Source organism: Elgaria multicarinata, chromosome 3 (assembly GCF_023053635.1).
Source record: "Elgaria multicarinata webbii isolate HBS135686 ecotype San Diego chromosome 3, rElgMul1.1.pri, whole genome shotgun sequence".
Lineage (NCBI taxonomy): Eukaryota > Metazoa > Chordata > Lepidosauria > Squamata > Anguidae > Elgaria > Elgaria multicarinata.
The window spans coordinates 47,803,890-47,830,963 of NC_086173.1; the positions used below are offsets into that span (position 1 = coordinate 47,803,890).

Sequence of the window (27,074 nt, forward strand, 5' to 3'; positions counted from 1 at the left end):
GTTCTGTGCAATTTTACACCCTGTCTCCCAGGGTATGGTATATAATTCTTCTCTTAGGATATATTTCTCCAAAATACTTTTTTCTGGTATAACTTCTGGTTAAAGTGTTTGTCCAATGAAAAATTACCTTTGGGTATTGAATGTCAATAGTATGCGACTTCATTTCTAAGGCCTGACCATGTTCACAACAGCCCAAATGCCAGAGGTAAAAAGGACGCCAAAGATCAGCGCTCCGGGACTTCCTTATTTAGAAAGAGAAATGGCCGTACTCACCAAGATCAAAGTATAAAATAATTTAATGAGCAGAGGGCCATCTCAGGCACTGGTGCTGGGATTGGGTAGTTTTGGGGTGGAGTACACGAAGACTAATTTCCCCCACATTTCCATCTCTACTGGGAGCCCATCCTCAGGGACGGGTTCCACAAGGAATTCCAAGCGGCAGGAAGACTCAGATTGAGGATTAGGCACCATGAGCTCCGTCACGCGGTACATGGAGGCATGCGCCTCCCCAATCCAGAGCAGAGGGGGTTCGGGACCGCTGACACACGACCCGCTCCGGTAGTGCACGTGGAAGCAGACGGCCTTGCTGGGAGGGTACGTCCAGCGCAAGGTGAGGCTGAGAGAGAGCTGCTGTCCAGCCGGAGGCCGACGCCAGTGGACGTGCGCAACGTCCATGGACCACTTCGGAGTGGCAGCATCCGCGGGCGGCAGCGAGCGTAGAGTGGCAGCATCCAACACCTATGGAGAATCAGACGGGAAGGGCATTGAAGAGAGTCACGGGGCAGCAAGTTCAAAGAGTGGAAAGAAACAAGACTGTGGGACGCAGGGAGAGCCTTATAGGATGGGACTGAATGGGACCACCGAGAGAGCCTCAGCTGGCCATGCCCAACCTGGCGCCCTCCTGATGTTTTGGAGGACAAAGTCCAACATCTGGAAAGCACCCAGCTGGGGAAGTCTGGCAGAGAACCAGGAGTCGGTCTCCAGGATCAGGGATGGTTAGGGGCACCGGCCCAATCCTAGCCCTGCTCTAATAAGGTCAGAGGGAGACAAAGCTCAAGCACACCTGGCTGGCCACAGCACGGTGCTGCAGCTCCAAGAGGTAGAAATTTGGCAGGAGGGCCAGCTCAGGGAGGCAGAAGTGTGGAGCTTGGGGAGGCAGAAGTGTGGAGCTCGGTGGAGGCAGAAGTGTGGAGCTCGGTGGCCGTGGAGAGTCTCGCTAAGCGAGGGGAGGGGCCAGCTTTTCAATCCCCCTCATTCAGAAGCAGAGGACTCGGCCTTGCTCCCTGAAGGGCCAGGCCTATCTGAGAAGGAAGGGACCAGGCCTATCTGAGAAGGAAGGGACCAGGCCTTCCTGCTGGACCCAGCTCAGGCCAGGGGCCCAGGAACAGGTCCACAGAGAACCGGGCTGCCTACACTGCTGCAGCAGCTAGTGGGGAAAGGAGCTCCCCACCCCACCCCCTTGGCACTATCTCCCCCAGCCCCTCCCCATGGCTGCCTTACCCAGATCTTGCCCAGGCGGCACGCGAAGGGCACCTCAGCCTGACCAGCCTGGCGGCGGGACACCACGACTGAAAGGTCGTCCAGGAAGCAATTCTGGAGCTCCAGCTCATAACACCTGGAAAGGGGGAGACACAGGACGCCATCAGGCTCTTCTCTGCGGCAGATTGCTGGGAAGCCCCTTCTTCCGCTGCCCACAGCCCTCCCATTACCAGGCCCCAACGCCAGCCCCCACAAGGCCCAGCCATCCATTCATCCCTATTGCACCACTCATGAGCATAGGGCTTTACAGAGTAAAACAGCTGGGGAACTGTTCCCCCCCCGGGGGGGGGGGCAGACTGCTTTCTGGCTCATCTCCCTGCCCCCCAGTGGCCAGATGACATCAGGGGGCAAGTCCAGAAACCCCTCCCCGTGCTCACGTCATAGAGAAACGGGGCAGTGGAAGATAAAGGCAGTGGTGCTCTCTGCCGCTGAGAGAAGGACCCGGCACCCACTGGCTTCATTTCAAGGATCTCGCTGCAGAGGCAACCAGCCACTCACCGGCTTTGCCAGCCACGTTCTCCATGTCGTCCACACCCTCGGAGTAACGGAGCCAGGCGGGGAGGAGGCGTGAGGAGCGGGGAGGGCTTGTGTCGTCTCGCTTCTGTGGGAGGAAAGGTTAGCCGTTAGCACGGGGTGGGGGGGGACCAACGGACGGATTCCATTTCGGAGAAGCTTTGGGCTCCGCGTTCCAGTGGTGGGCGGGATCAAAGCAAAGGGCTGAAGCCAAAATTCCCAAAACTGCCAGTGTCTTTGGGCTTAAAGCTCTTACTGACCGTAATTAAGCCTGAGGAAACTATTCAACCTCTCAGAAGGGGTGGGGACAGGTAAAACCCAGGAAAAACCCCCGACGATGGGTGGTCAGGCAAAATGGGTGGGGCCGAGGGAGGGAGGCCGGCTGGCCTGCGGGCCGCAGGTTGAACACCCCTGCCTTAGGAAGAGGCCTGCAGCTAGAGCAGAGAAAAGAAAAGCAGGGCAGGGCATCTGCTGAGCCACTGAGGAGGCCTGGGAAGGCCCAGACTGGCTCCCCCGGGCAGCCAGAGGGAGAGTCTCCAAGGCAAGGAGAGAGAGAGAGAGAGAGAGGCAAGGTTTCCTTACCTGTTGAAGGAGACTCCTCACGGGTGGGACAGGAAAGCGACTCCCGCGTGGTGAGCTGTGGGGCAAAGGTCACTGCCTGGGAGGAGGCCCCCTGCTTATGGATTAAGACCAGGAATAGCCGAGTGGGGGCTGGCGTCTGGAACGAAAAGAGTCTGGTGACCCCCGCAAGCCCCAGACAGACAGAGAGAGGGACACAGTCACTGCCAACTCTGGCCAGTAGGCAGCACAGCCTGCAAGTGGGGTGGTGGTGTCGGTTTTGAAGGCCCAGGCCCACAAGCCTTGTTCACACAGACCCAGAGGGACATTTGAGTCGCCGGATTTGGCAAGGCTGGGACCAGATGCCCCACCAAGGGTCAAAGGAGCCCTTCAGTTCCCCCAAATGTTCTCATGGAACATCTGACCTGGCCTAGAGGCCTCCGGTTCTGCCCTCAATGCTAACCAGGCGCCCTTCCTTTCATGATGAAAGGGCCCAGGGCAGAATCCATCCAGAATTTCTCTCTAGCTCATGTGACACTGCCTCCCGTTTGCTTGGGAAATACCACTGCCAAAACACCGTTCAAGGCCCACGCCACGGCCTGCCGTCAAATCCACATCAGACTTCAGGACACCAACCATCTCTGGGTTATAGCACTATCATTGCCCAGCACTGCCAACAGCTAGGTTTCTTCTGTCACAGGCAGGGCAATCGTGTGGGAGGGGGAGATGAAGCAGCCAAGAAGGAGGTGCCACTAAACCCAAAACTCTGCTGGCCGGGCTCAGGCAGGGCAGAAGCGGGGGTGGGGGTGGGATTTCTTTTTTCCTTCTGTCCACAAGAGTTTTGTGTTGTTTCCAGTTTCCCCTCCTACTGGCCCTTGTTCCAGGGCCGGCATACTTTCCCCCATTCCAGGGGCGTGTCAGGGGAATGACATGCCCAGGATTTGGATTACACAGATTTGATCTGCCCCAAAATACCCCCTTTCGGCCATTGCCACGCGCACATCAGAGCGGTGGCGACCAAGCGGAGGAGCAAAGGCAGCAGAGGTTTCCAGGCCAGCAACAGGGAGGTTTACGGGGGTAGGCGTCGTTCTCTGCCCTCCAGCCTCTGGGATGCCCTTCCAGGGAGCACAGGATGGCAGCCTCCTTGTTGTCATCGTTATTGTTATTATTACAATAATTTGTAATAGTTTGTACAATTTTATTATTGCAATGGATTATTTGGTGAGCTGTCTCAGGCTGAAGGCGAGTACCAATACAAACATAATTGCACTCATTTCCGTTTTCCACATTTTTTAAAAGCTGCTTAGGAGGGCGGGGGGAAGCCTGGAGCAGATTCACAAAATCAGCAACAAGGGGGCGGGGGAAGATGAAGTGTTTGGTACGCATAGCTTGGAAGAAAACCTGGAGGAATTAAGCAAGTTTAGTTTGGAGCAGACAAGCAGAGAGGTCACGGCAACAGGTTTCAAATCGTGGCAGGGCAGGGTGAGGGAACAGAGAGCGAGCGGAGAGAGCCAGGGTGACTTCTTAACGGAGGAAAAGGCTGGCTCTACTGTTGGGAACCTGACTTTTAAATTGAGCAAATCCTACGGACACAGAGGTTGTCCTGCATGGCCTTTGGGATCTGTTCAAACTCCGGTTGTGCAGCACACACAAATCTGCATATACCGGTGATGCATACTGCAAATGTACACACAACTACGCATTGTGCCGGCACACTCCGCAGCCTGCCTGCCTTCTACAGCCCAAGGGCCCAAATGCTATTTTGGAGAAGCCCCTGGGGGGGGGGGGGGATGGGGACATTCTGGTGGCGGGCAGGGCCAAGGCAAAAGAAGAGCGACCAAAATACCTGCATGTAGCTAAAGCTCTCACTGCCTGTAACCAAGCCTTAGCAGGGGCGTTTCACCTTTCCAGAATGGGGGGTGGGGAAACTGCACAAAAGCCAAGAAACCACAAAACGTTCTGTGGTCGAGGGGAAGGGGTGGGACCGGGGCGGGTCAGAGGGAGGGGCGGGGGGACCAGATTTGGCCCCTGGGCCTGAGGTTCCCCACCCCTGTTCCACATGCTCTCCTCTATTCCTCCCGCTAATAATTAACGTGTATTTAACAAGTCAATCCGCCGAGCTAGAACTTCCTCCACTTGACAAAGCATCCATCCCATCTTCTCCTGGCTCTAAGGTTGGATCAGACATTTCTGCCTTCTCAGCCGGCACTCACAGGGCCGGTGCTACCATAGAGGCCACTCAGGCGGCTGCCTAGAGTGCCAAGCTAAGAGGGGCGCCGGGCACAGCTCAGCACTCACACGTGTTGGCTGTGAGCCGGCCCAGCCCAAGGTTTCAGCTGGGCCTGGGCGGGCGAGATGGCGCTCCGCGCCCGCCCTGCCGAAGTGAAGCCAGGGATGCTGGGGTGGGGGTGGGGCGGCTCCACGTTCAGACTTCCGGAAGGCGCCCGGAAGAGGGAGAGAGAGAGAGAGAGAGTATGGGTGAATGGGGTGCATGGGGTCTTTGAGTGAATGCATGTGTTCATGCATGTGTTAGTTTGGAGTGAGTGATGCTGAGTGCGTGTGTGTGCACGCGCGTGTGAGTTGGGGGGGATGATTTGAAGGTGATATTCCTATTAAATAATGCATTTTTAGACCCATAGACATTCCTTTCCAATTTGTTTGCTATAATTGGCATGACGTATTTCTTGCACTTTAAAATAAATTTAGCAGTTTCAAGTTTTGTGCTTCTTATTTTTTTCCAGGAAACATCTGTTCTTAAAAATCAAAGTTGGCATTTTGGGGGGCGGGGGGTGAAAGTAGCTCACCTTGCCTAGGGCGCAAAATAGTCTGGCACCGGCCCTGGGCACTCACCTTGCAGTGACTTGATGAACTTGGGGTGGGATGGCCCCCTCCAGCAGCAGGGAGCTGCCTCCACACCAGGCGTCCTGTAGGCAGCACCGGGTCCGCAGCCAGCCGCCACGGGACATTGTTTGGTTGGTGTACAGCGGCTGGACGTCCTGCCCACTCAGGTTGTACCACGGCTCAGTCCTGCTCTCCTGAGAAGAGGAAGAGAGCCACTGCAGGCTAGATCAGGGGGCAGCCATAAGGCCAGCTTCAGATGTACACTCACAATAGGGTTATTCTTGTATTTGGGGAGGGGCCATAGCTCAGTGAGAGAGAGAGACAGCACCTGCTTGGCTTGTATGAAGAAGGGCCCAGGTTTGATCTGCAGCATCTCCAGGTAGGGCAAGGAATGAATCCTGCCTGGAAACTTGGAGGATTGCTGCCAGTCAGTGTTGACAAGACTAGGCTAGATGGACCAAGGGTCTGACTCAGTATAAGGCAGCTTTTATTTATTTATTTATTATTGCATTTATATCCTGCCTTTTTTCCTCCAAGGAACCCAAGGCAGTGTATGTAATTCTCCTCCTCCTCCTCCTCTCCATTTTATCCTCACAACAACAACCCTGTGAGGTAGGTTGGGCTGAGAGTCGGTGACTGGCCCAAAGTCAGCCAGTGGGTTTTCATGGCCGAGTGGGGACTAGAACCTGGATCTCCCGACTCCCAGTCCGACACTTTAGCCACTACACCACACTGTTCCTATGCTGTATTACCCTGGTCTCAAAAACCTACCCTTGTGGTGTGCCTGGAACATTTTTATCTAGAAACAAGCCTTACATTTCAGGGATGCTTCTGGGTCCCGTTTGCATGCAAATAGTCTTTCCCCCATCTGACAGTGTCAGGCCTCTTGTACAATAGCTATTCCTGGCTAAAGGGGCTGGGGGGGAAACCACCCCTTTAATTGCATAATTAATGAGCCTATTCCTTCCTACAAAGTAGTGAAATTGTTCAAAGCTTTCCAGCCTGCGGGAAGAAGAAGCTTACATTCCAAAGGCTAGCCCATTATTTTTTTAAAATAATAATAATAATAGCCTACCTGTGAAAAAGAGCTTTGAAGAAATTGAGACTGCAGTCATAAGAACATTAGAAGAACCCTGCTGGATCAGACCAAAGGTCTATCTAGTCCAGCATTCTCAATCAGCTGTTGACCAGGAACGCACAAGCAGGACCCGGTGCAACAGCACTTTTTCACTCATGTTCCCCAGCAACTGGTGTATATAGGCTTAATGCCTCTACAACTGGACATACCACATAGCCAACAGGACTTGTAGCCATTGATGGCCTTCTCCTTCAGGAATTTATCTAACCCCCTTTTTTAAGCCATCCAAATCCTATACTCTCTTATCTGTGAGTAAATCCCATTGAACTCAATGGGGCTTACTTCAAAGTAGACATGCACAGATTCTGCTGTAAATCTGAAAACTGCTTGACCCTCAGAACATTAAGAAAGGAAGACTAGGATGGGCCAAAGAGCTCTAAATGATGATATCCAACTTGACACCTTTCCCTTCAGAATGGCTCTGCTAACTTTCTACCTTTGTTCTTAATCATTCTGGTTACCCTGTGACCACACGAGGACACTAAAAACAGAGGCTGCTCTCTATTTTTGTTATTATTCTTGCTTTTAAGTCTCTTTTTTGAATATATCCAAAGTGGCGTGCCACAAAAATGGCCATAAAAATATATGGACAGGGAGCAAACACAATGTGAGGTTGCTTGAAACCACACAAACAACTCCTGTTGCTTAGATAGGAAGTTGTCTTATTTCAGGTCAGAGGATTTGTCTATCTGGCCCTCTGACTGCAGCATCTCTGCAAGGACATGGGCAGAGGGTCTTTCGTATCAACAGGTACTGGATCCTTATAAATGGAGACACCAGGAATTGAACCGGGGGCCTTCGGCATGCAAAGCGGGTGCTCTACCACTGAGCTACGCTTTCCCCACCACCACCATCCCCCAGGTCACGTATCCCCATTAGGGTGACCCTTTGTAAAGGAGGATATGGCCCCTGTATCTTTAACAGTAGTATCTAAAATGGAATGTCAGCAGAGGTCATTTGTATGCATGCCGCACCTGGTGAAATTCCCTCTTCATCACAACAGTTAAAGCTGCAGGAACCCTGCCCTCTTAACCAGATGCATACAAATGACACCTGCTGAAATTCCCTTTTCTATACAACTGTTGAAGATACAGGAGGCCTGTCCTACTGTCCATGTGGTCACCCTGTCCCTGTGGTCTTCTGGAGCCCTGACAGGGGAAATGGCTGGGGGGGCTGCAGCAGAATAGAATTGACAGGGAAAGGTCCTGTTCTCTCTCTCTCTCTCTCTCTCTCTCTCTCTCTCTCTCTCTCTCTCTCTCTCTCTCTCACACACACACACACACACACACACACACACACGTCTTCCCTGCAAGCCACGCCCCCTCCAGATACTGCTTTGCTATAGAGAAGCAGCGCTTGGGGATCTGGAAACACCACTTGGCTGGATCTGGGCATGGGCATGCGGTGAGAGAGCTGGCATTCGCTGGAAAGGAAAGTTCCCAGGCAGCCATCTCAGGCTATCTTCCGGTTAGGGAAAACCTGGAGGGGACGGAAACAATTCAGAAACAAGAAGAACTGCTTGTGCTCCTCTTCTCTTGGTCACCAAAGCCCAGAGAGTCTTAATTTCTGCTTTTGATGAAATAGGAAGTGAGGTTCAAGAAACCCTCTCAACAGGAGGACATCAAGAAAATGAGTTCAGAAGGAACACAAGCAGAGCCTAGCTGGATGAGGCCAAGGGTCTATCTAGGCCAGCATTCTGTTCACACAGGAAGCCCACAAGCAGGACATGAATGCAACGGCACCCTCCCACCCATGTTCCCCAGCAACTGGAGTAACCGGCGTGTATGTCCCGAGAAGAATGTTACGGGTTCAAGGTCTTTCGTCAGACACTGGCATTCCATGGCGGAGAGGAGCTGGCTGGGGATGCCGTCACGTTAAATGTCCAGAAGGCACCGGAGGGTCTCCAGTCTATTTGGATGCCCGTTGATCAGGCAAGGGCAGGTATTAAAAACCACAGACTGGCACCGAACGAGCTGAGTCACAGCCAATCAAAAGGGCCATTTCCCTCCCAGCCCCATTCCCTGCGAAGCCACGTCTTGCCCTGTATCCTTACCTGCCCCTTGCTGAAGCGCCGGTTGCCCATGCCCAGGTTGAAGCCAGTACAAAAGGGGAGGGATCCCACACTGTGAATAGGCAGCAGCTGGGAGAGCAGAGCCCAGAACCTACAAGCAGAAGACAGCAGGAGACTGAGCCGCCTCTGGCGCCACCTAAGGGCGCAACACACCAGGGAGACAGGGCAGGGTGGTGGGGGTGAACGGCCTCACTTCTAGGCTCCCTGGAAGCCCCTTCAGGCCCCAGAGAGAACGGGGCAGCTGAGCCAGACCGGCTCCCCCCAGAGGCTGCCCACTGAACAGGGGCCCTCTCTCCCCGCCTAGGGGCACTTGGAACAAAGTCCTCCCACAGCCCCTCCATCTGCCCTCCGCAGGCCTTACTTGTCCTCGTTGTTCAAGAAGTCCGTCGGGCCGAGGTGCTCGTAGACCCAGCCAGGTGCAAAGATGGCCACCGAAAGGCCCTGCTCCCGGATCATGCGCAGGGACTGGAGGGACACAAGGGCCACCAGGTCACCATTTCCCCTTGGGGGATGGGATTCAAGAGCACTGCTGGCTCTGGGTCCAGGGGCGGAGTGCACCAGACTCCAGCCCCCTCCCAGAAGGCTTTGCCTCGCCTGCCCCAAGGACAGGCTCCTCCTGTTGCAGAGAGACAGGCCAGCCTGACCAGCACGGTTCTTGAGCCGTGTGTAATAAGGCCCTTCCAGCTCTGGGCCACCGTACAGCAGGAGCGGGCAGGCGGCAAGTCTGCAGGAGCGACTCTTTTGAGTTTTAACTAGAACCCTGATCCACCAACTAGTGTGAGGAGCAAAATGGTGGATCAGGCAGGTGGACATAATGCTAAAAATTAAGGAACGGGGTGCCTGTGAGCACATACTCAGCCCAGGAATTTGTGACCAGTATTAGAACCAGACTCACAAGACCATTCCGATAGCAACCCAATGGGAAGGGGGCGTGGGGAGCTTTTTAGTTATTGCTCTACTGGTAGATCCAAGTCTACTATCTGCTGAAATCCTGCCATACAAAATGCAATTGAACACAGTAGGAAGACCCAACATGATGTGGTACAGCCCCACCCAGAGGAGCCTTCTCCCTCTGGCCGCGATGCTGGCCTACCTTGTTAGTATCAAAGCCGCCACTCACGACGTCCCCACGCGCGAACACGTCCACCCCGACGTAGACGTCCATCCGGCGATCGTCTGCCACCTCTCTGGTGCGCAACAGATGCTCCTCCTTCCAGTTGTAGTTGGTAAAGAAGCCGTCACAAGCATCAAAGAAAACCCTGCAAGCTCACAAAGACCCAAGGGGCAGAGGTCATCCATGCTGTTAGGAACAAGGCCCTTCAAGTGGCCTTGTTTTTGGCCCCCTGCCATCCAAAGAGCTCCGGGGGCGGATCCGCACGTCGGACCCAGAGCGCATTTATGCAACTCTAGGGCACCCCAGAAACGATAGTCTGTACTTGCCTGTAAAAAGAAACTAGGAAGAGACAGAGCCGCCGCCGCCCAGCTCTCCCCAGCCGGCTCCTCGACCGGGACGGAGAGCTCGGCGGAAGAAGGTTGGGTGGACAGCGGAAGAAGCTCTCTACCACCGCCTTCTTCAAAAAGAACTCTCTGAGCCGGCCGGGGAGAGCTGGGTGGCGGAGGCGGCGGCTCTGTCTCTTCCTAGTTTCTTTTTACAGGCAAGTACAGACTATCATTTCTGGGGTGCCCTAGAGTCGCATAAATGTGCTCTGGGGCCGACGTGCGGATCCGCCCCAGGAAACCCCATTGTCTGGGATTCCATGGGTGCTTGCGTGAATGCCTGCAGTCCAGACCTTTTAGATACTTCAGTAGAGGCTGATCTTAGCAGTTCCCATCTCTACCAGGAGCAGGTCTTTGGGAAACTATTGGGTCTTCATTGCCCATTGAGTTCCTTGCCACCCCCAAAAGACTTTGCATGACAACAGGGAGAGATCACAGCAATATATTGTTGCTAGAAAAAATAAACCCAACGCCTCTGCCCCAGCTACTGTGAGGATTGCAGCTAAGCTGCGAGTACAGGGGGTAGGGGCAAGTAATGTCTGAGCCCCTGCTAATAAAAATGGGGCTGATGCCCCATCCCTGTGAGCTCTGACTTCACTACACCACTCGTGGTCTGCACAGCTGAGAATATACTGGAAAGAGAGAACCTCGCTCTTCTCAGGGCACTTCCCATATTCCCCATTGGATACTATTGCACTATTCAGAGACCTGGACGGGTCAGAGCACCATGTACTAAAGCCCCACGGGCAGAGCAGGCTCCACCAAACTGAGATTTAACCTTTATGGTGTCTCAACTGCTTGCTAAAAACTTCTTGTTGTCACTCTAGAAACCTTTTAAAATTGGTATACTAGAATTGCAATGGAATAAAGGAATGCATCACTTGTTTGTTCATTAAAAAAATAGTCTCTTAGAATGGAAAGAACACTGGGTAAAATATGTATATACCCTCACTTATGGCCTACTTATGGCCTGATCTCACGCATGAGTCTCTCCCCCACCCACCAAGGAAACTCGGGACAGTGAACATGTGCACCGCCTCAGGCCAAATCCCTGAATCCAAGCCTAGCCAATTCGCCCTGCCTCGGCCCATATCTGAGGCGGTACCAGGTCGGCCTGAGCCCAAAGCAGATCAGCACCAAAGCCTTGGAGCGCCTGGGGTCGATTTGAGGTGATGCTAGGCCACTGCCCCCCACCTGCCCACACGAATGGGAAACCTGGTGTAAGGTTGGCCATGAGTCCAGATAAGTCCATTGGACTCACCGAACTCACCTCCCTCTCCCTGCTAGCCCTCCCCAGTCAGCTCCCACAGCCGCTGAGACTTAAGTTAAATCACATCTTCCTCCCTGAGAGCCGAGTCGTGATTTAAGTTACCACAGGGTCTCTCTGTTTTAATAAATCTATGGCAACAAACTACAGCGGCCATAAAGGGACATTCCCCTTTATCACTGCCATAGTTTGGAGCCATAGATATATTAAAAACACAGAGCCCTTGTGGCAACTTAAATCACTGCTTGGCTCTCAGGGAGGAGGACAAAATTTAAGGTAAGTCTTGGCAGCAACGGCTCTGGGTTGGGGGGGTGAGGGGGGAAAGGGGGGCTAGGGGGTTCGGATACTCTACTTATTCTTGCCCCCAGAGCAAAACTTATTACCTAATATTTGGGGAGGAGGGAGATGGAAACAGACACATCACTCACTTGTTCTTCTTATTAAGCTCATTCTGCCACAGGAGCTGCCCACTTGACAGGACGCTGTCATACCACAACACCTGACCTCCAGGCACAACTTTGTGCACCTGGTCCGTCAGGTATCGCAAGAAGCGGGGCGCATTCCGTGCTGCCGTCACCTGCCACAAAAGAATTGCACCATCACTTTGGGTGCTGGGGTCTTGGGAAGCCATTGGCCCATCATTCCGTGTGTTGCCTTAGGTGATGCCATATCCCATATCCCAGGTGATGCCATATCCCAAACTCTCCAATGGAGGTGGATACCACACTTCTAGAAACCTGTTCCAACATGGGATGCATACATATCTATTGGGCAGTGGGGATACTGGGGAAGTGCACACACCAGGGGTCTTCTTTCCTTCCACATTGTGGAAGTGGCTGTCACTGAGCCCAGTTCAAGTTGCTGTGTGTTATCTATAAAGGCCCTAAATGTTTTGGGAGCAGTATATTGGAATGACTCCCTCTGCCCACATGGACCTGCCTGTCAACTGTTACCATCTTCAAAGGTCTTCACCCACATTTTGTTATCAAGAGAGGTAAGATTAGACAAGGCCTTTTCGGTGGTGGCAGACTGACTGGAATGTGAACCACCCAGAGAGTTTTGGCTGTTGGGCGGTATAAAAATGCAATAAATAATAATAATAATAACAACAACTCCCTCCCAAGGGAGGTTTAGATTGGCTTCATTGATGAGTTTTAGCCAGGTGGTTAAGATCTTTCTATCCCACCAAGTTACTAACTTATTTTAATTCCTACCTGATCGTGGATTTGTTTTATTGGCTTGTTTAAATATTCTATCTTTTTAAAAATCCAATCGTTATTTTAATGTTGTAAACCACCTTGTAGGTCCTTTCAAAGGCTGGAAGGAGGTATATAAATAGTTTTGTAAGTAAATATGGAAGTGCTTTCACAGATGTCTTTGTTTCTCATTTATCTACACCTGCCATTTATCCCAGAATGGCCACGAGGTCGTCCCTGCACATCCAAATGATGCACAGTGATCCCAGGGTGAATCGGGGACGAGCACTCAGTTCTCACGTGATTGTTGGGACTGCTTTTCCTCCGTTTTTTTCCATAGTCTCAGGACCATCCTGAACTCTGTGGGTGGTGTGGCTCTCCCTCCTGGGGTCCTCCCTCTTCCCCACGAGTAGTGGGGCTCAGGAAACGGGCACAGAACCGTGGGGGGCGGGGAGTCCGTTGGCATCGGGGGAGAGCATTTCCACTATCTTTGGGATGGTGCCCGGCGTCTTCCAGCACCACTTTTGCTGTGGTGGTGGTGGTGTTGTTTATTAAAAAAACACAATCTCACCTTCACGCAGGATCGCGCCCATGCAATTGCGCAAATGACACGCCCTATGTCATTTCAACAAAAGTGCCCATTCAGTATTCCCCTCTTTTTTAAAAAAAAAAAATGGTGCCCTGGAACACCCCTCTACTTCCGGGAGAACTTGCTGGCGTGTGGCCCCCGAGGGACGATCCTGGAAGTGGAAAACTCTGTGATCATACCTCCCCACTCCCCAAAGGGATGCAAGTGTAGATGAGCCCACAGTCTCCTTTCCAGAAAAGAACTTGGGGGAAACCAGTTCTGCGCATTTTGCAGCAGAAACTAACAGCACAGCATTGATTGTCCGGCGCCTCTGACATCACACACACCCTACCTCCCTGAAGCAGTATTTCAATGGGTCTTTTAGCGTTTTTTGGGTGATGAATGAACACTGTGTGGAATGAATGTAGACGCTGTGCTTCAAAAAAGGCAGACAGCCCACCTGAAGCATGAGGGGAGGGGTGAGACAGACTAATGAATCACCATTTAGTAGTCTGTTAATGACAGGTCAAAGGTCTGGGGCGAGAGGAGCTCCAAGCCCTCAGGATGAGAAAAAGGAAACACGCCCCATGTCATTTCAACGAAAGCACCTGTTCAAGTCTTCCCCTCACTGAAGGAGAAGCTCAACTGCTCCTGCATGGCTTGACACCTTGTCCGTCTTCCTGAGCAAGAAGCCTGCCTTGGCTCCAGAGGGTCTTTACACCCTGAAACGGGAGGATGACTTTATGAAGACTGAATAATTTTGCACAACTGCTGCGGGACACACGTCCACCTTAGCATCCTCTTACCTTTCCACTTCCACCTTTGGCTGCTTCTCTCTCAGGTCTTTTACTATCTCCCTCGCTTTCTTCAAACTCCCTTTCAGCCTTGATTTCTACCCTTCTCGACAGAACCCTAATGCTCCAGAAGAGTTGGGAAGCAAGGAAGCCGGCACACCGCCGTTCATATGAAAACAATCAAACCACAAAGTACATGCGCACCAGGAAGCACCAGGCAGAACAAGCAAGCACTTCAACCAGTCCTTGGGTGAAACAGGGGCATGTCTTCCATTCTGAACGCAGAGGTGGCATTATGGTTTTGCGAACACTGGAGGAAAGGCCGGTAAGGCATTGTGAATATAAGGGAAAGAACGGATGGGAAGAAAAATTGTGTTGCTTGTATCCAAAACCTTGAAGCACCCAGTTACTCTCTTGTAACACCCTCTTTCTGGGAAACGCTGGGAGTCCCTGCAAACAGCTGTTCCCGCTGTTCTACAGCTTTGCTTTATGGGAGAGAGAAGGTAGTATCTAACAGTGGAACACCGCCAGCACGAAGGACCTTGTGAAAGCCTTGGTTTACGCTAGCACAGCGTCTTTAGCACTGGTGCTGCACAACCACTGGATACGACCCTCCGTCTTTTCCCAACTGTTAAGGGAATCTGAATAAGGGATCTGCATTCTGATGCTGAGCATGTGCCTAGATGCATTTCCTGCTCCCCATCTGCCATGCCAGGTCTCTTGTACACAGCCAGAGGAACTGAGGATAAGTGTGTGTGTGTGTGTGTGTGTGTGAGTGAGTGTGAGTGTGTGTGTGAGTGTGTGTGTGTGTGTGTGTGTGTACACACAAGAAAGAGAGAAGGGGAGCACTGCTATGAAGTCTATAAAGCATCTGAGAGCAGGAGTTGCAAATCTCTTTCAGCCTGAAGGCCAAATTCAATTTCAGAGAAGCAATGGGGGGGCACATTCCAGAGGTGGGGAGGAACCTAAGGCAAAAGGGGTGAAGCCAAACTCCACCCACCCCTAAAATACCAGTATATTGTAGATTAAAGCTCTTACTGCCAATAACTAAGCCTTAAGAGAGGCATTTTAGAATTAGGAAAACCTGTATAAAAGCTAGAAAACACCAAAAAAAAAAAAATAGGGGGGGAAAGGGGGCAGAACTGGGACCCCCTAGAGGCCCAGATTTGCCTCCCAGCCTTGAGGATCTGCACTCCTGGTGCATATACACAGGAGAACACTCCTGGTGAACAAGCACCCGGTGAACAAGCCTTGCCACCCTGAGATCCCAGTGATCTAGGGTGGGATGCAAACGTTTTAATACATAAAAATAAATTGTAACAAGTCTCTGGAGCTCCAGTTCTAGCCACAAGGTCACCCGCTAGCCTGTGGAAGAAGCCTGGCTCCAACTTAGCCTTGATCAGGTCAGCCCAATCTGCAGGGGGAGAACACGGGGAAGACGGCAATATTGCTCACAGTCAAGGGGTTCTCAATGTTGACCAGCCAGCCATCAAAACGGTAGAACTGCGCAATTGACGCCAGCTGTTCAGCCACGGCCCGGTACGCTTCCTCCTCGCCCGCCAGGAACGACTCACACATCTTCCCGCCGGCCGTCCACTCCGTGATGAATGTCCCTACAGGCACGGGAGGAAACGCAGGGAGACACTGAATCCCTTGCCCTCCTGCCCTGTCCCAAACCTCTCTGCATCAGGAGAAAGGGAGGCCTGTTAGCGCCAGGCCTAGGAACCCCTCCGGAGGGAAGGAGGAGCCACCAAAACGCATGCAGCATCAGTTGTAAGCAATGCAATTTGCTTCATGGGAGAAATTACCTGCCCCATAAAGCAAAGCTATGGAACAGCAGGAATCGTTGTTTTCAGGGACTCCCAGCATCTCCCAGAAAGAGGGCGCTTCAGGCTTTCACAACAGGAGATACTTTACAGCAGGGGTGAAGAACCTTAGGCCCATGGGCCAAATCCAGCCTGCCTAGGTCCAAATCTGGCCCTCCAGACTTCCCCAGATGTCATGCGCCCTTCTTCTGGCCCAACCCCATTCTCCCAACCACCAAACATTTGGTGGTTTCCTGGCTTTTGTGCAGTTCTTTCCCATTCTAAAAGTCTGCAATACCTCTCAACGCTTTGTTGCTGGCAATGAGAGTGTTAAGGTCAAATATGCTAGTATTTTGGCCCCACCCCTTTTTGTTTCTGCTCCGCCCATTTTGGCTTCAGTCCCACCCACCACTGGAATGTCCCCCACCCACACACCCAGGAGCTCCTCTGAAAGGGAGTTTAACGTCTACGCTGAAAGAGGTTCAACACCAGACTCACCCAGCATGGGGACCCCGTTGCAGTGAGCAGCATTAGTCCAGACCACGGGTGGAATCGTGACCGTGTGATGGCTGAAGTATATAAAGATGTCAATGTAGTGCCAGTGATAGAACACATAAGGGTCACGTACCGCTGCGCCCTGGATGAACCTGCAATCAGTTAGTGGAGAGCGAGAGATTCAGCAAGGGCTAACAGAGAGCACTGGGCTCAGCAAGACGGTGGGTTTTGCACCATGCAGGTAGGAAGCATACTTGGCGCCTTGCAAAGCTGTTCACGGTACCCTAAGCAGCCTAAGCAGTTAACCTTGCTAGAAAAGTCAAGAGACTCTGTAATAACAACTGGAGTTCCCCTGAGGTTTGCAGAAGTCTGATTTCCTACCATTTCTCTTTTGAGTACACGTAGCATCCATAGGCCAAGTTGGCACACTCTTCGCTTCCGGTTTCCAAACTAAACTAGGCATGTAGAAAGCAAAGCAGGAACTTTCTTCTGTAGGCAATGCAGTCATTTCGGGCAGCGATCTAGTCCCCAGGGCCACATCCCCAAGGAGATTCCAAAATTGCAGACAACTGTGTTGATTCATATCAAGAAACCAGTTCTAGGAGGCTTCATCTGCTTTGAACAGGTCTTTCGTAAAGCTAAGGAACTTTAACTGATTGTTTCTAGATGTAAAGATGACCGAGATCATGTACGCAAGAGACTTGGAACATTTGAAATATGCTATATAACTCCGTTTTTAAACTTGGTTTTAACTATTCGCCTGGTCGCCATAGATGACCAAAAAAAAGGTGAGCGCATGGAATTCCATTCCGGCAAGGGAGGGGGGCAGCAAGAGAAGACACGGATCACACTGCCCAAGCCGCTAGCCTGCTAAGGTAAGCCCCTTCCTCCACAGCCAGAAAAGTAACCAAGCCTCTTAGCAGGCTAGCAAAAAAAGGGAAATTGGGCTAGAAACTTTTCCAGCCTCATATATCTGCAAGGCTAACATAATTAGTACTTTGGACACATGTGAGTCCACCCTCTGGGAACTTTCCCATTTCAGCATCTCTCCTAGCCCCAACCTGTCTTCGAGGTAGCCCCCCTTCATGTCATGGCACACCAGCGTGCGGGGCCTAGGGCTGTCAAGCGGGGGCTGCCGTTTGGCCAACAGCTCGGTGGACACATTGAAAGTGTCGTTGCTGGTGGGTTTCCAGGCAAGCAGCTCTTCCAAGCCCGAAAAGTAGAAGCTGATCGGCTCAGTGGTCTTTGTGTCGTACTGCCTGGCTGGGAAGATGAAGAGAAGATGTTAATGCCTACAGTCTCAGGCTGAGAATAGTCGTAACACCCAAGGGGCTGGAAATGCACACCATCTAACACTAAGTCTTACCAGGGAGAGGATCAGGGGCAAAATTGACCACCCTGTGGAGAACGGAAGTTCTTTGGTCTTCCATATCAAGCTGCAAACTGAAAAAGGGGAGGGGGAAAAAGGATCAGAAAAATAATCCCGTTTAGGAAACTTTTACTCCCGCCCCCTCCAAGCCCCCTAGGCAAGGGGAGTAGTTGTTGTTCTTGTTAAGTAGCCAGGCTGATATATATTTTTAGTTTTATACATCCAGACAGGTTCGTCTGGTGCCTGTGTTGCAGTCTTTTCAGTCCCAGGTTCTTCTTCCAGCCCAGAGATAGGCAGGACACTGACAACATACTACTGGGTCTGGATGCCCCCAGTAAAATCTCATGAAAAAGAAAGGGCAATTGCATAATAAAAGCTTCATCTATAGTCTCTGCAATGGCTGCTCTTGTTTCAGAGCTTGAGGAAACTTGGATAAGGCTCATCCAAGGAAAGAGACCAACTACAGCCCAAGTTTGTTGCTCTCAAAAGATCAAGACAGCACCAATGCAGCAGCCGGGGCAATGTTTTGCTAGGAAACACAGAGATATTTCTCTACTCTCTGTAATCTTTGGCATCACAAATCCCTGCAATTCAGCTGTTCCCAGGATGCACCAGCAAGCCTGTTTCCAATCCTGAAATGCTATGCTTACTGGGAAGCTTAAGAGAGACGGTGCGGTATAGTGGTTAGAGTATTGGACTGGGGCTCGGGAGACTGGGGTTCTATTTCCCATTCAGCCATGAAGCTCACTGGGTGACTTTGGGCCAGTCACTGACTCTCAGCCTAACCTAACTCACAGGGTTGTTGTAAAGATAAAATGGAGAGGAGGAGGATCATGAAGGCCACCTTGAGCTCCTTGGAGGAAAAGGTGGAATATAATGTTAACAAATAAGTAAGTAAGTAACTAAAACTCATGGAGTTCAATCAGACTTACTCCTGAGTAAACGTGTAAAAGATTGCAGGTAGGTAGATACATACACACACATATATAATTGCACTGGTACATCCCCCAGGCAGAGGCCTATCTTAATAGGGCTGGTTGAGCCACTTTGGGTGAGTCAGTTTGGTGGTGGAAGCTCTGTTTGGCACTCCCAGGGTGAGGCACTGTTGGAGTTAGCACAGCATCCTGTTAAGCAAGTGTTTCTTCCGTACCATCTCAAATGCAAGGTGGGGTTGGCGAACCACTGTCCAGTCTATTGATCCAGGGTCTTCCTGGGGCAGGTTAGAGAATAAACCAAAAGACTTGGGATTAGGGTGACCATATGAAAAGGAGGACAGGGCTCCTGTATCTTTAACAGTTGCATAGAAAATAAAATTTCAGCAGGTGTCATTTGTATATATGGAGAACCCGGTGAAATTCCCTCTTCATCACAAGTTAAAGCCTGCCAGCCAGGCTGTGTTCTCCTCCAGCTTGCCTAGCCTGGCCAGTCTCTGTCCCCAGCCAGTAGCTGGCTGCCTAGCATGGCCACCATTTGCACCAAGTACCCTGCCTGTACCAGAGCCCTATATGGGCTTAACTTGGAGATCCTGCAGGGCTCTCAAGACTGTTATCCTGCAGCCAGGGACTCCGCTATGAAAGATGTGAAGTAATATTAAAGGCCTTAGCGCATGTATGTAGTGAAAAAATAAGCACCATCAGTCCCCAAATGTAAGGGCTGCTTTAAGCCACAGCTCCGCCCCAGAAAAACTCATTTTCCAGGACCCAGCTTAGCCCAAGGTTGGACAGGGCATTTCCCAGTAAGCTAGCCTGGGCCACCAAACGTGCCAGAAGCAACCAAGAGTGCGCTATCTGGGGATGGGGGGAACCCATGGGGGGGGGGGGGAGTGAGGTCTGGGGAGTCCACAAAAACCCATGCAGACTATGGTGCGTTATCATCCCACTGCCAGTCAGTCATAAGCGACCTAGTTCAGCCGCAGCTGGCTGCCTTGAATGATACACACGAAAGTCCTCTTCTGAGCATGTGCAAAGTGCTTTCCCTTCACCACGGAGTAGCCGCGGCGAGTTCTCCCATTAGGCTTTCTTTCTCTTTCAGACGAGAGTGGCGTGTTTTTGAAGAAGGCTTGAGCTCTGGCCCTCTCCGTTTAGGAAGCAAACGCCCTGGAGGTTTCATCCTTCCCGCGCCCCACCCCCGCCCCACGCATGGTGCCCTTCACGCTGCGGTTCGGGATGGGATGCAGCTCCCTCTCGCGCCTCGCGCCGTCGCTAACTGCCGGAGGCTCCTTACCCCAGCCCGGGCCTGAAGCGCCCCCTGGCTGGCTGCTGCTCTGCGCCTCCGCCATCGCGGCTCGCCTCCTCCTCGGCTCGCTTGGCCCCTCTCCGCCCTCCGTCCTGCTCCCCTCCTTCCATTGCTCTCTTGCGCCTTCCTTCTCCGCCCTGTCACGTGGCGGCCGAGCTGCAGCCAATCCTCGCCACTTATAGCGGCAGTGGCGGCGGCGGCGGCTCTGTACCGGGAGGCAAACAGTGACAGCAGCCCCGGGACAGGCCAGAGAGGGCAGCAAGGAGTGTCATGGCCCCGATCCATTGGCCGGGAAGGTGACGAGGCCGTATACCAACCAAGCCCCGACTTGGGGATCTACACTACTGCTTTAAAGCGCTTTATAACAGTTTTGACAACTGTTGGGGCCCAGGACACACTGCATATACAGTTTTCAAAACAAGTGCTTTAAAGCGCTTTAAAAGCAGTAGTGTAGATCCCCGTTCACACTGGCGGGAGGGCGCTTCCTCCTACCCTCCGGCCTGACGCCATGCCTTTGGATCGAGGCTAAGTGTGACTTGGTAGAAAACCGCCGAACGCACTCTACGCGTTCTCAGAGGCACTCTCTTCAGCTTAACAAAACGGTTTAAAGGACTGGGTTCTGGGTGCCGAAATTAAGTCCTGAAACCAGGAGAGGGCAGGGGGGCACCTGATCTGGAGCGTTAGATCGGTCGTGGCATAGCCCATCGACAGCTAGTGGGTTCCGTTTACGGTCGAATTTTAAGCTCCCTTATATCTTCACAGTTACCTGGACCATGTGCTTTTGTGGTGTTTACCGAAGGAAATAATCCAAGAACCTCTGACGGATGGATCAACAGCTTAAAAAAATAGGAATACAGGATACAATCCCTTTGACAGAAACGGGTTGGATTCCTAGACCCTCCCCATCTCCTTTAGCAAAAAAAAAAAGGGGGGGGAGTTGCTTTAGTTTACAGAACTAAAGCAAGCCCTTGAATAGTCACTCTCTGCAGATTTGCAAGCACAAATCTCAGTGTAGCAAGATACAAAGGCCTGGTTCAGACAACTCTTAACCACAAAATGGTTAACAGAATGCATTTGCATTCCCTTAACCATTTTGTGGTTAAGCAACATGGTTTAGCATGTTGCCTGAACCAGGCCAAAGCAATACACACTGGACAGAATATACTGAAATAAGCTACAAGTTAGACTGCAACAGAGATGGCTTTCCCCCCAACCTGGTGTCCTCTGTATGTGTTGGACTACAGCTCCATAATCCCCAGACACCATAGCCATTGAATAATGGGAGTTATAGGCAGGATCTACATTGCTGCTTTATAACGGTTTATAATAGTATTGATTGACAATTGTTGGGGCCCAGTACACACTCCATATGTTGTTTTCAAACCACTTTCACAGTGTTATATCCTGCTTGGTGTAGATCTGGCCGTAGTCCAATATATTTGGAGAGTACCAGGTTGTGGAAGAAAGCACAGTAATGTTCTTTTAAGAGAGCACCTGGCTATTGCAAAATGTGCAAAACTGAGTCTATAGTTGTGGAGTCGGTGACCACAAACTGGGAAATTGTTACTGGAAAGCAAGGGAACACTTATATAAAACTCAGGAAATGGGATGTAATTTAGGGGGGAGGAATAGTCACTTTTTCTTCTAATATATCAAACATGGGGGCTTGCAAAAAAGGTACTTCTTTGCTATCAGAAACTATACATGGTGCAAGGACAGTGATGGACAGTTGTATGCAGAGCCCAATGGTTGGCCAGGGGAGGTTCTGGGTGCCCTGTGGTTGGATTGTCATTCTACTGTTATTTCACTCCTGACTATGTCATTCCATTCTGAATGCTAACATTCTTGTCTTGACACTGTTAATTCCATTGTCAATGTACCCCAGAAACTGCCTCTCTACTCTGCATTCCATTGTTCCATTGTTATTCCACACCGGATGCTATCATTCGAATTTCATTTCCCTCTGGACAGTTATTTCAGGCTGGGAATTGTCATGCCATGGTTATTTTCTCCTTTGAAGACAATCATTACACTGTTGTTCTCATCTGGACACTGTTTTTCCACTTCAAGGACTGTCATTCTGCTCTAAGCAATTAATCTCGTTCCTGCTGGCGACCTCCACGCCATTTGGTTCCCAAAAGACCCCTACATTTATGTGTATGTATTTCCCCTCAGTTATCCTAGCACTTTTATTCCCCTTCTAGTTTAACATTCCCCTGGGCCCTTTGTACTCTGATGTCTGTCCCAGTCTGCTAGACCTTTTTTTATATCCCATCCACACTATTACATACTCCAAGGTGCCTCAAATCTCTGGCTTAAATGGGGTCAACATTTAAGCCAATTTTAGTGGGCTTGGGGCTGCCCCAGATTTGCCACTGGAATTAAACCTACCCTAAAATATCCCAACAAATTAGTAGCATTGAAGTAACTGAGAGTAGTAGGATTCTTGAGTATTTTGGAGGGAACAGATCTCACTGGAAGGCCAAGTCATCACTCTACCAGCTCCCCAATCTCTGCCCTCCCAATTCCCCTGAAGGGCTTACATATCCCTGTTCAGTAATTTGGGTGAGACACCCAAGACAATAACATGGGGTGAGATATGTTGACATATCAGGACACGTTAAATTACTTATTTTAAAAAGCAACAACAACCCAAAAGATGTATTAATAAAGACAGAACATAACACTGAAATCATTCAAACAAACAAAGTTATTTCTAACTCCTCCGACATATAAACTTGTACAGCTATAAATATGCCCTCGCTGGTAGAAGTGGCAGGTACTTTCTTACATGCTGTAACAGGGGTATTGGGCCAAATGCAGTCCGCCATTCATTTTAATATCTGCTTTGGCAATGCTTGTTGCTTTTATTTATTTATTTATTACATTTCTATACCGCCCAATAGCCGGAGCTCTCTGGGCGGCTCTCTGGGCGGTTGTTTTTTGGCAAGTGGTAAAGGTTTTTGGATGCAAAATCTCCCCTCCAGACCCCCAACCTGCCCTTACAACCCACTTGCCTTTTCTCTTTAGATGCATCAAGGATCAGATCCCTAGCTCTGACAGGTCCTCTCCAAAGCAGTCTTCTTATGGTAACATTCGAAACTGGATGGATGTGACCTGGTCTGAGAGGAGCCAGGCACCACGGACATCTCCCTCTGTAACACACCACCAGAGCATGGGGCCCCTCCCAGAAACTAGATCCATCCTCCTTGTCTTGGGTTCTACTTAAGAGAGGCTTTTAGAAAATGCCTACTTAACTGGTTGTGAAAAGGAGCACTGTCACTCAGCCTCCTCTGTTCCAGTTACAATGAGAGTTATAATTATCTTTTCCTGGCCCTCCTTCCTCCTGGCCCTTTACCTCTTTTTTTGCTGATTCTGCCCCAGTCAGGAAGGGAACACGTCCTGACTGTTCCCACTGCACCTTCTCACTTCATTGGCATCCAAAGTAAGGTCACATAGTCATTGTGTAGGTGGAGGGGAGGGAAGCTGGGAAGAGCCAACAGCACTACTACTACTGCCCTTTCCACATGCGTTTCATTTTGCACCTTCCTTTACCTCCACCTGCCATATGAATAGAAATGGAGCTAAAGCAAGTTAGCATCTCCAGCCTGTGAGTGGTTTGCATAAATAAAGCCACAGCCTCTGTCACAGTCTTCATGTGCTGTGACCCTTGAGCCCTACTATCTTTGTAAGGGTCTATCTTATTTGTGCTCATTGCTCTGCGCTACAGGAGTTGATTCAAGAATATAGTTTGAAGTGGGCCACATAGCCAGTGGGACATAATGGCATATTGTCATAACCATGAGGTAGTGAGCGATCACGGCAAACTAGATGAGACCAGGAAAAAAAAGATAAGGGCGTGATTAATCCTGCGCTGTGGAACAACCTAGTACTAGAGACAAGATCAGCATTGTTATCTGTGTTCTCACTTTTTAATTCAGCCATTTTGGGATGTACTATTGATGATCTGGGGCTAATGGGTTCCTGTGGTCCATGAGGGAATAGTTCTCATTATGGCTTCAATGATGCCAGCAGAGAACATGAATGGGGACCTTAAACCTGGCTCTGCCTGATCTCCAACTCTTGTTTGAAAGTTGGTGAACTGCATCCCACAGACCCACACAGACTCCACCTTCGAAACAGATTTACAAATTGTATTTTAAAAAAGCCTTTCCATCAATCTATCTCAGATTGGGCAGGAAGCAATGATTGTTGCTCTTAACTATTTCCTGGTTCCTCCCAGGAAGCACAACCCACTCAGGCTGAAACCAGACATTATTTCATATTGTGGCCACACTAATGTTGGAGGTAAGGAATTTTTATTAATGATTGAGTACTTGAATGATTGTCATGGGGGGGGGGGGGCAGGATCTCTTCTCAATCAGCCCAGAGTGCAGGACCTAGGGGGGATCTACACTACTGCTTTTAAAGCACTTTGAAAACGTTTTGAAACCTGTATATGCAGTGTGTCCTGGGCCCCAACAGTTGTCAAAACTATTATAAAGCGCTTTAAAGCAGTGGTGTAGATCCCCCCATGGACTAATGGACTCAAGTTACAGGAAGCCAGATTCCGACTGGACATCAGGAAAAACTTCCTGACTGTTAGAGCAGTACAACAATGAAACCAATTACCTAGGGAGGTCGTTGGCACTCCCACACTAGAGGCATTCAAGAGGCATCTGGACAAACATCTGTCAGGTATGCTTTAAGGTGGATTCCTGCATTGAACAGGGGGTTCGACTCAATGGCCTTATAGACCCCATCAGAGTCTACTGCTCTATAATTCTATGAGTAGAACTTAAAAGGATTTCAAGCTGGGCCAAAACAGACATTACTTTAAATCCGGGACATACTAAAACAAATGACAGTAATTGCCTGTAGGGAAACCATACCTACTCTAGAGTAAAAAAAGAAAAGAAAAGATGCAGCTGCTAGATACATATTTAAAGTAATGTCTGTTTTGAACCTTTATCTTGCGACACGGTTTATACTCTTGTATATACCTCTGGGCTGATTCTTTCAAAAGATTACTATTAGTATCACTTCCTAAATGTTTACTCAAGCAACTGACATTGGTCCTGCCTGGTTTTGTCATTGAGCATCCTGCTTTGGCTGTAGGATTACTTAGATCAGCTAAATGTGATGGAATATAGGATTCATCAGCCACAAGGCTGACTTGTAGCAATAAACTCTTGCAGTCCTTCCTTGAAAACTCTCCTTGCAGACCAAAACTGTGCAAATCACAGTATAAATGCTTACGCAAGCACAAATAAACATTACAAATACACTCCTGCTTTTGAGGGATATAAAGTTGGATAGTATTTGCCTTTCAAGGTAGCCTTTAAAGAGGAGTGAGACTCTTTTGACAAAGTCTTTGGCAAAGATCTACACTACTGCTTTAAAACCGTTTATAATAGTTTCGACAACTGTTGGGGCCCAAGACACACTCCATATACAGTTTTCAAATGGTTTCCAAGATGTTTTCTCCTGCTTGGTGTAGATCTGGCCCTGGAGATGTATTGTGGAATGATCTTTTGCATTTGCAAATGAGCTTGCATTATGAGGATACAGGTGCGCAGTAGTCTGAGACCTTCACCTGGATCTCGAAAAGCTGGTTTCAAGTCTCAGCTATGGTATGGACTCATTTGTGGACTTGGCTTAGTCAAACTCATTCAGCCGCAGCTTCCCCTCATTAAGATGTGACTCATGGTGATCTCAAGATCTCATTGTGAGAACCAAAACCAATAAAGGTTGTAAGATGCTCTGAAAACTAGAAGTGCTATATACATTATTGCTGTTGTTCAGGTCTAACCGCAGTGTGTGTGTGGGGGGGGAGGGAATGTTTCCCCCACCCCTTTGTTTAGTAATGTTTCTGACAAGTATCTGTTCCATAATCTCTATTCTGAATGTTTAGAAGAGAGAGTTTGGAATGGGAGGGAACATACCCTAGAGCAGAGGCAGGCATGATGCCCCCAGGTGCCAAAGTTCCCCCAGACACCTTTCTTGGTGCCCACCAAGGTGTCTTATCCCTCTCACTCCACCCCTTTTAAATGAACACATTTCAGGAAATGATGATGGAAGGCAACTGCAAGCCGATGCTTTCCTCTGCAGCTTGTCCAGTCATCAAGAAAAAAGGGGGGTGGAGAAAAAGAGACTCCTATCTGTAAGAAATGGGGGTAATGTAGGGTGACCATATGAAAAGGAGGACAGGGCTCCTGTATCTTTAATACTTGTATTGAAAAGGAAATTTCAGCAGGTGTCATTTGTATATATGGGGAACCTGGTGAAATTTCCTCTTCATCACAACAGTTAAAGCTGCAGGTGCCCTGCCCTCTTTTAAATCTGGTCACTCTAGTATAGCTCCTGCAGCTTTAATTGCTGTGATGAAGAAGGAATTTCACCAGGTTCTCCATATATACAAATGACACCTGCTGACATTCCCTTTTCTATGCAACTATTAAAGATGCAGGAGTCCTGTCCTCCTTTTGATATGGTCACTCTAGGTAATGAGTAGGGCTGTGCATGGACCCCCCGAACTGCTTCGTGGCCCAATACAGAATTTCCAGATCAGGCCTGAACCGCTTTGGGTCGATCCACCCGTCCCCCACTCCGTGGAGTGAGATCTGGAGGGGCGGATCGAGATTTTGCCCCCCCCTTCCCCACTTACTTGCCTCTGCAGTGGATGGCAGAGGCATAAAAGTGGGGAAAGGGCAAGATGGGGGCGGAATAATTCCCCCTGCCCCCTTACCTGTGTCCATTGCGGTCCGTCGCGGGCTTCAATTGAGGCCCCAGCTTGAAGTCGGAAGAGAAGGCCGCGGCCTCTTCCAGCTTGAAGCCGGGGCCTCAACTGAAGCCCGCAATACACACAGGTAAGCCTCCTGCCCCCTTACCTGACTCTGCCACCGTCGCCGCATAGACAGCGGCGGTGGAGCCAGGTAAGCCAAACTCCCCCTCGCCCCCTTACTTGTGTCCATTGCAGGCTTCAATTGAGGGCCTGGCTTCAAGCTGGAAGAGAAGGCTGCAGTCTCTTCCGGCTTCAAGCTGGAGCTTCAATTGAAGCCCGCAACGGACACAGGTAAGCCCCCCTGCCCCCTTACCTGGCTCCATTGCCATCGCTGCATGGGCTGCGGCGACGGCACCAGGTGAGCCCCCCTCCTCCCCACTTACCTGCTTCCGGAGTTCCAGATT

The 27,074-nt window shown here is 50.4% G+C and overlaps 1 protein-coding gene across 1 annotated transcript; it reads right to left on the reverse strand.

Moving 5' to 3' along the window:
• Positions 1–278: 278 nt before the first annotated feature.
• ENGASE (endo-beta-N-acetylglucosaminidase) lies at positions 279–19,949 on the reverse strand. The gene is made up of 14 exons (XM_063120122.1): positions 19,875–19,949; positions 17,649–17,725; positions 17,344–17,545; positions 16,286–16,434; positions 15,438–15,595; positions 11,853–12,001; positions 9,754–9,919; positions 9,022–9,125; positions 8,643–8,751; positions 5,461–5,645; positions 2,635–2,786; positions 2,038–2,140; positions 1,501–1,615; positions 279–738 (listed from the first exon to the last, which is right to left on the reverse strand). The coding sequence occupies exons 2-14, from the start codon at positions 17,710–17,712 to the stop codon at positions 316–318; spliced, it is 2,079 nt and encodes a 692-aa protein (XP_062976192.1). The 5' UTR covers positions 17,713–17,725; positions 19,875–19,949; the 3' UTR covers positions 279–315.
• Positions 19,950–27,074: the final 7,125 nt, after the last annotated feature.

Excerpts from the sequence above, each read along its gene's own strand:
- ENGASE (XM_063120122.1), bottom strand. The coding sequence starts at position 17,712 with ATGGAAGACCAAAGAACTTCCGTTCTCCACAGGGTGGTCAATTTTGCC. Across the intron at positions 5,646-8,642 it reads GGCGCTTCAGCAAGGGGCAG|GAGAGCAGGACTGAGCCGTG; the intron begins GTAAGGATACAG and ends TCCTCTTCTCAG. Across the intron at positions 739-1,500 it reads GCCGCCTGGGCAAGATCTGG|GTGTTGGATGCTGCCACTCT; the intron begins GTAAGGCAGCCA and ends GATTCTCCATAG.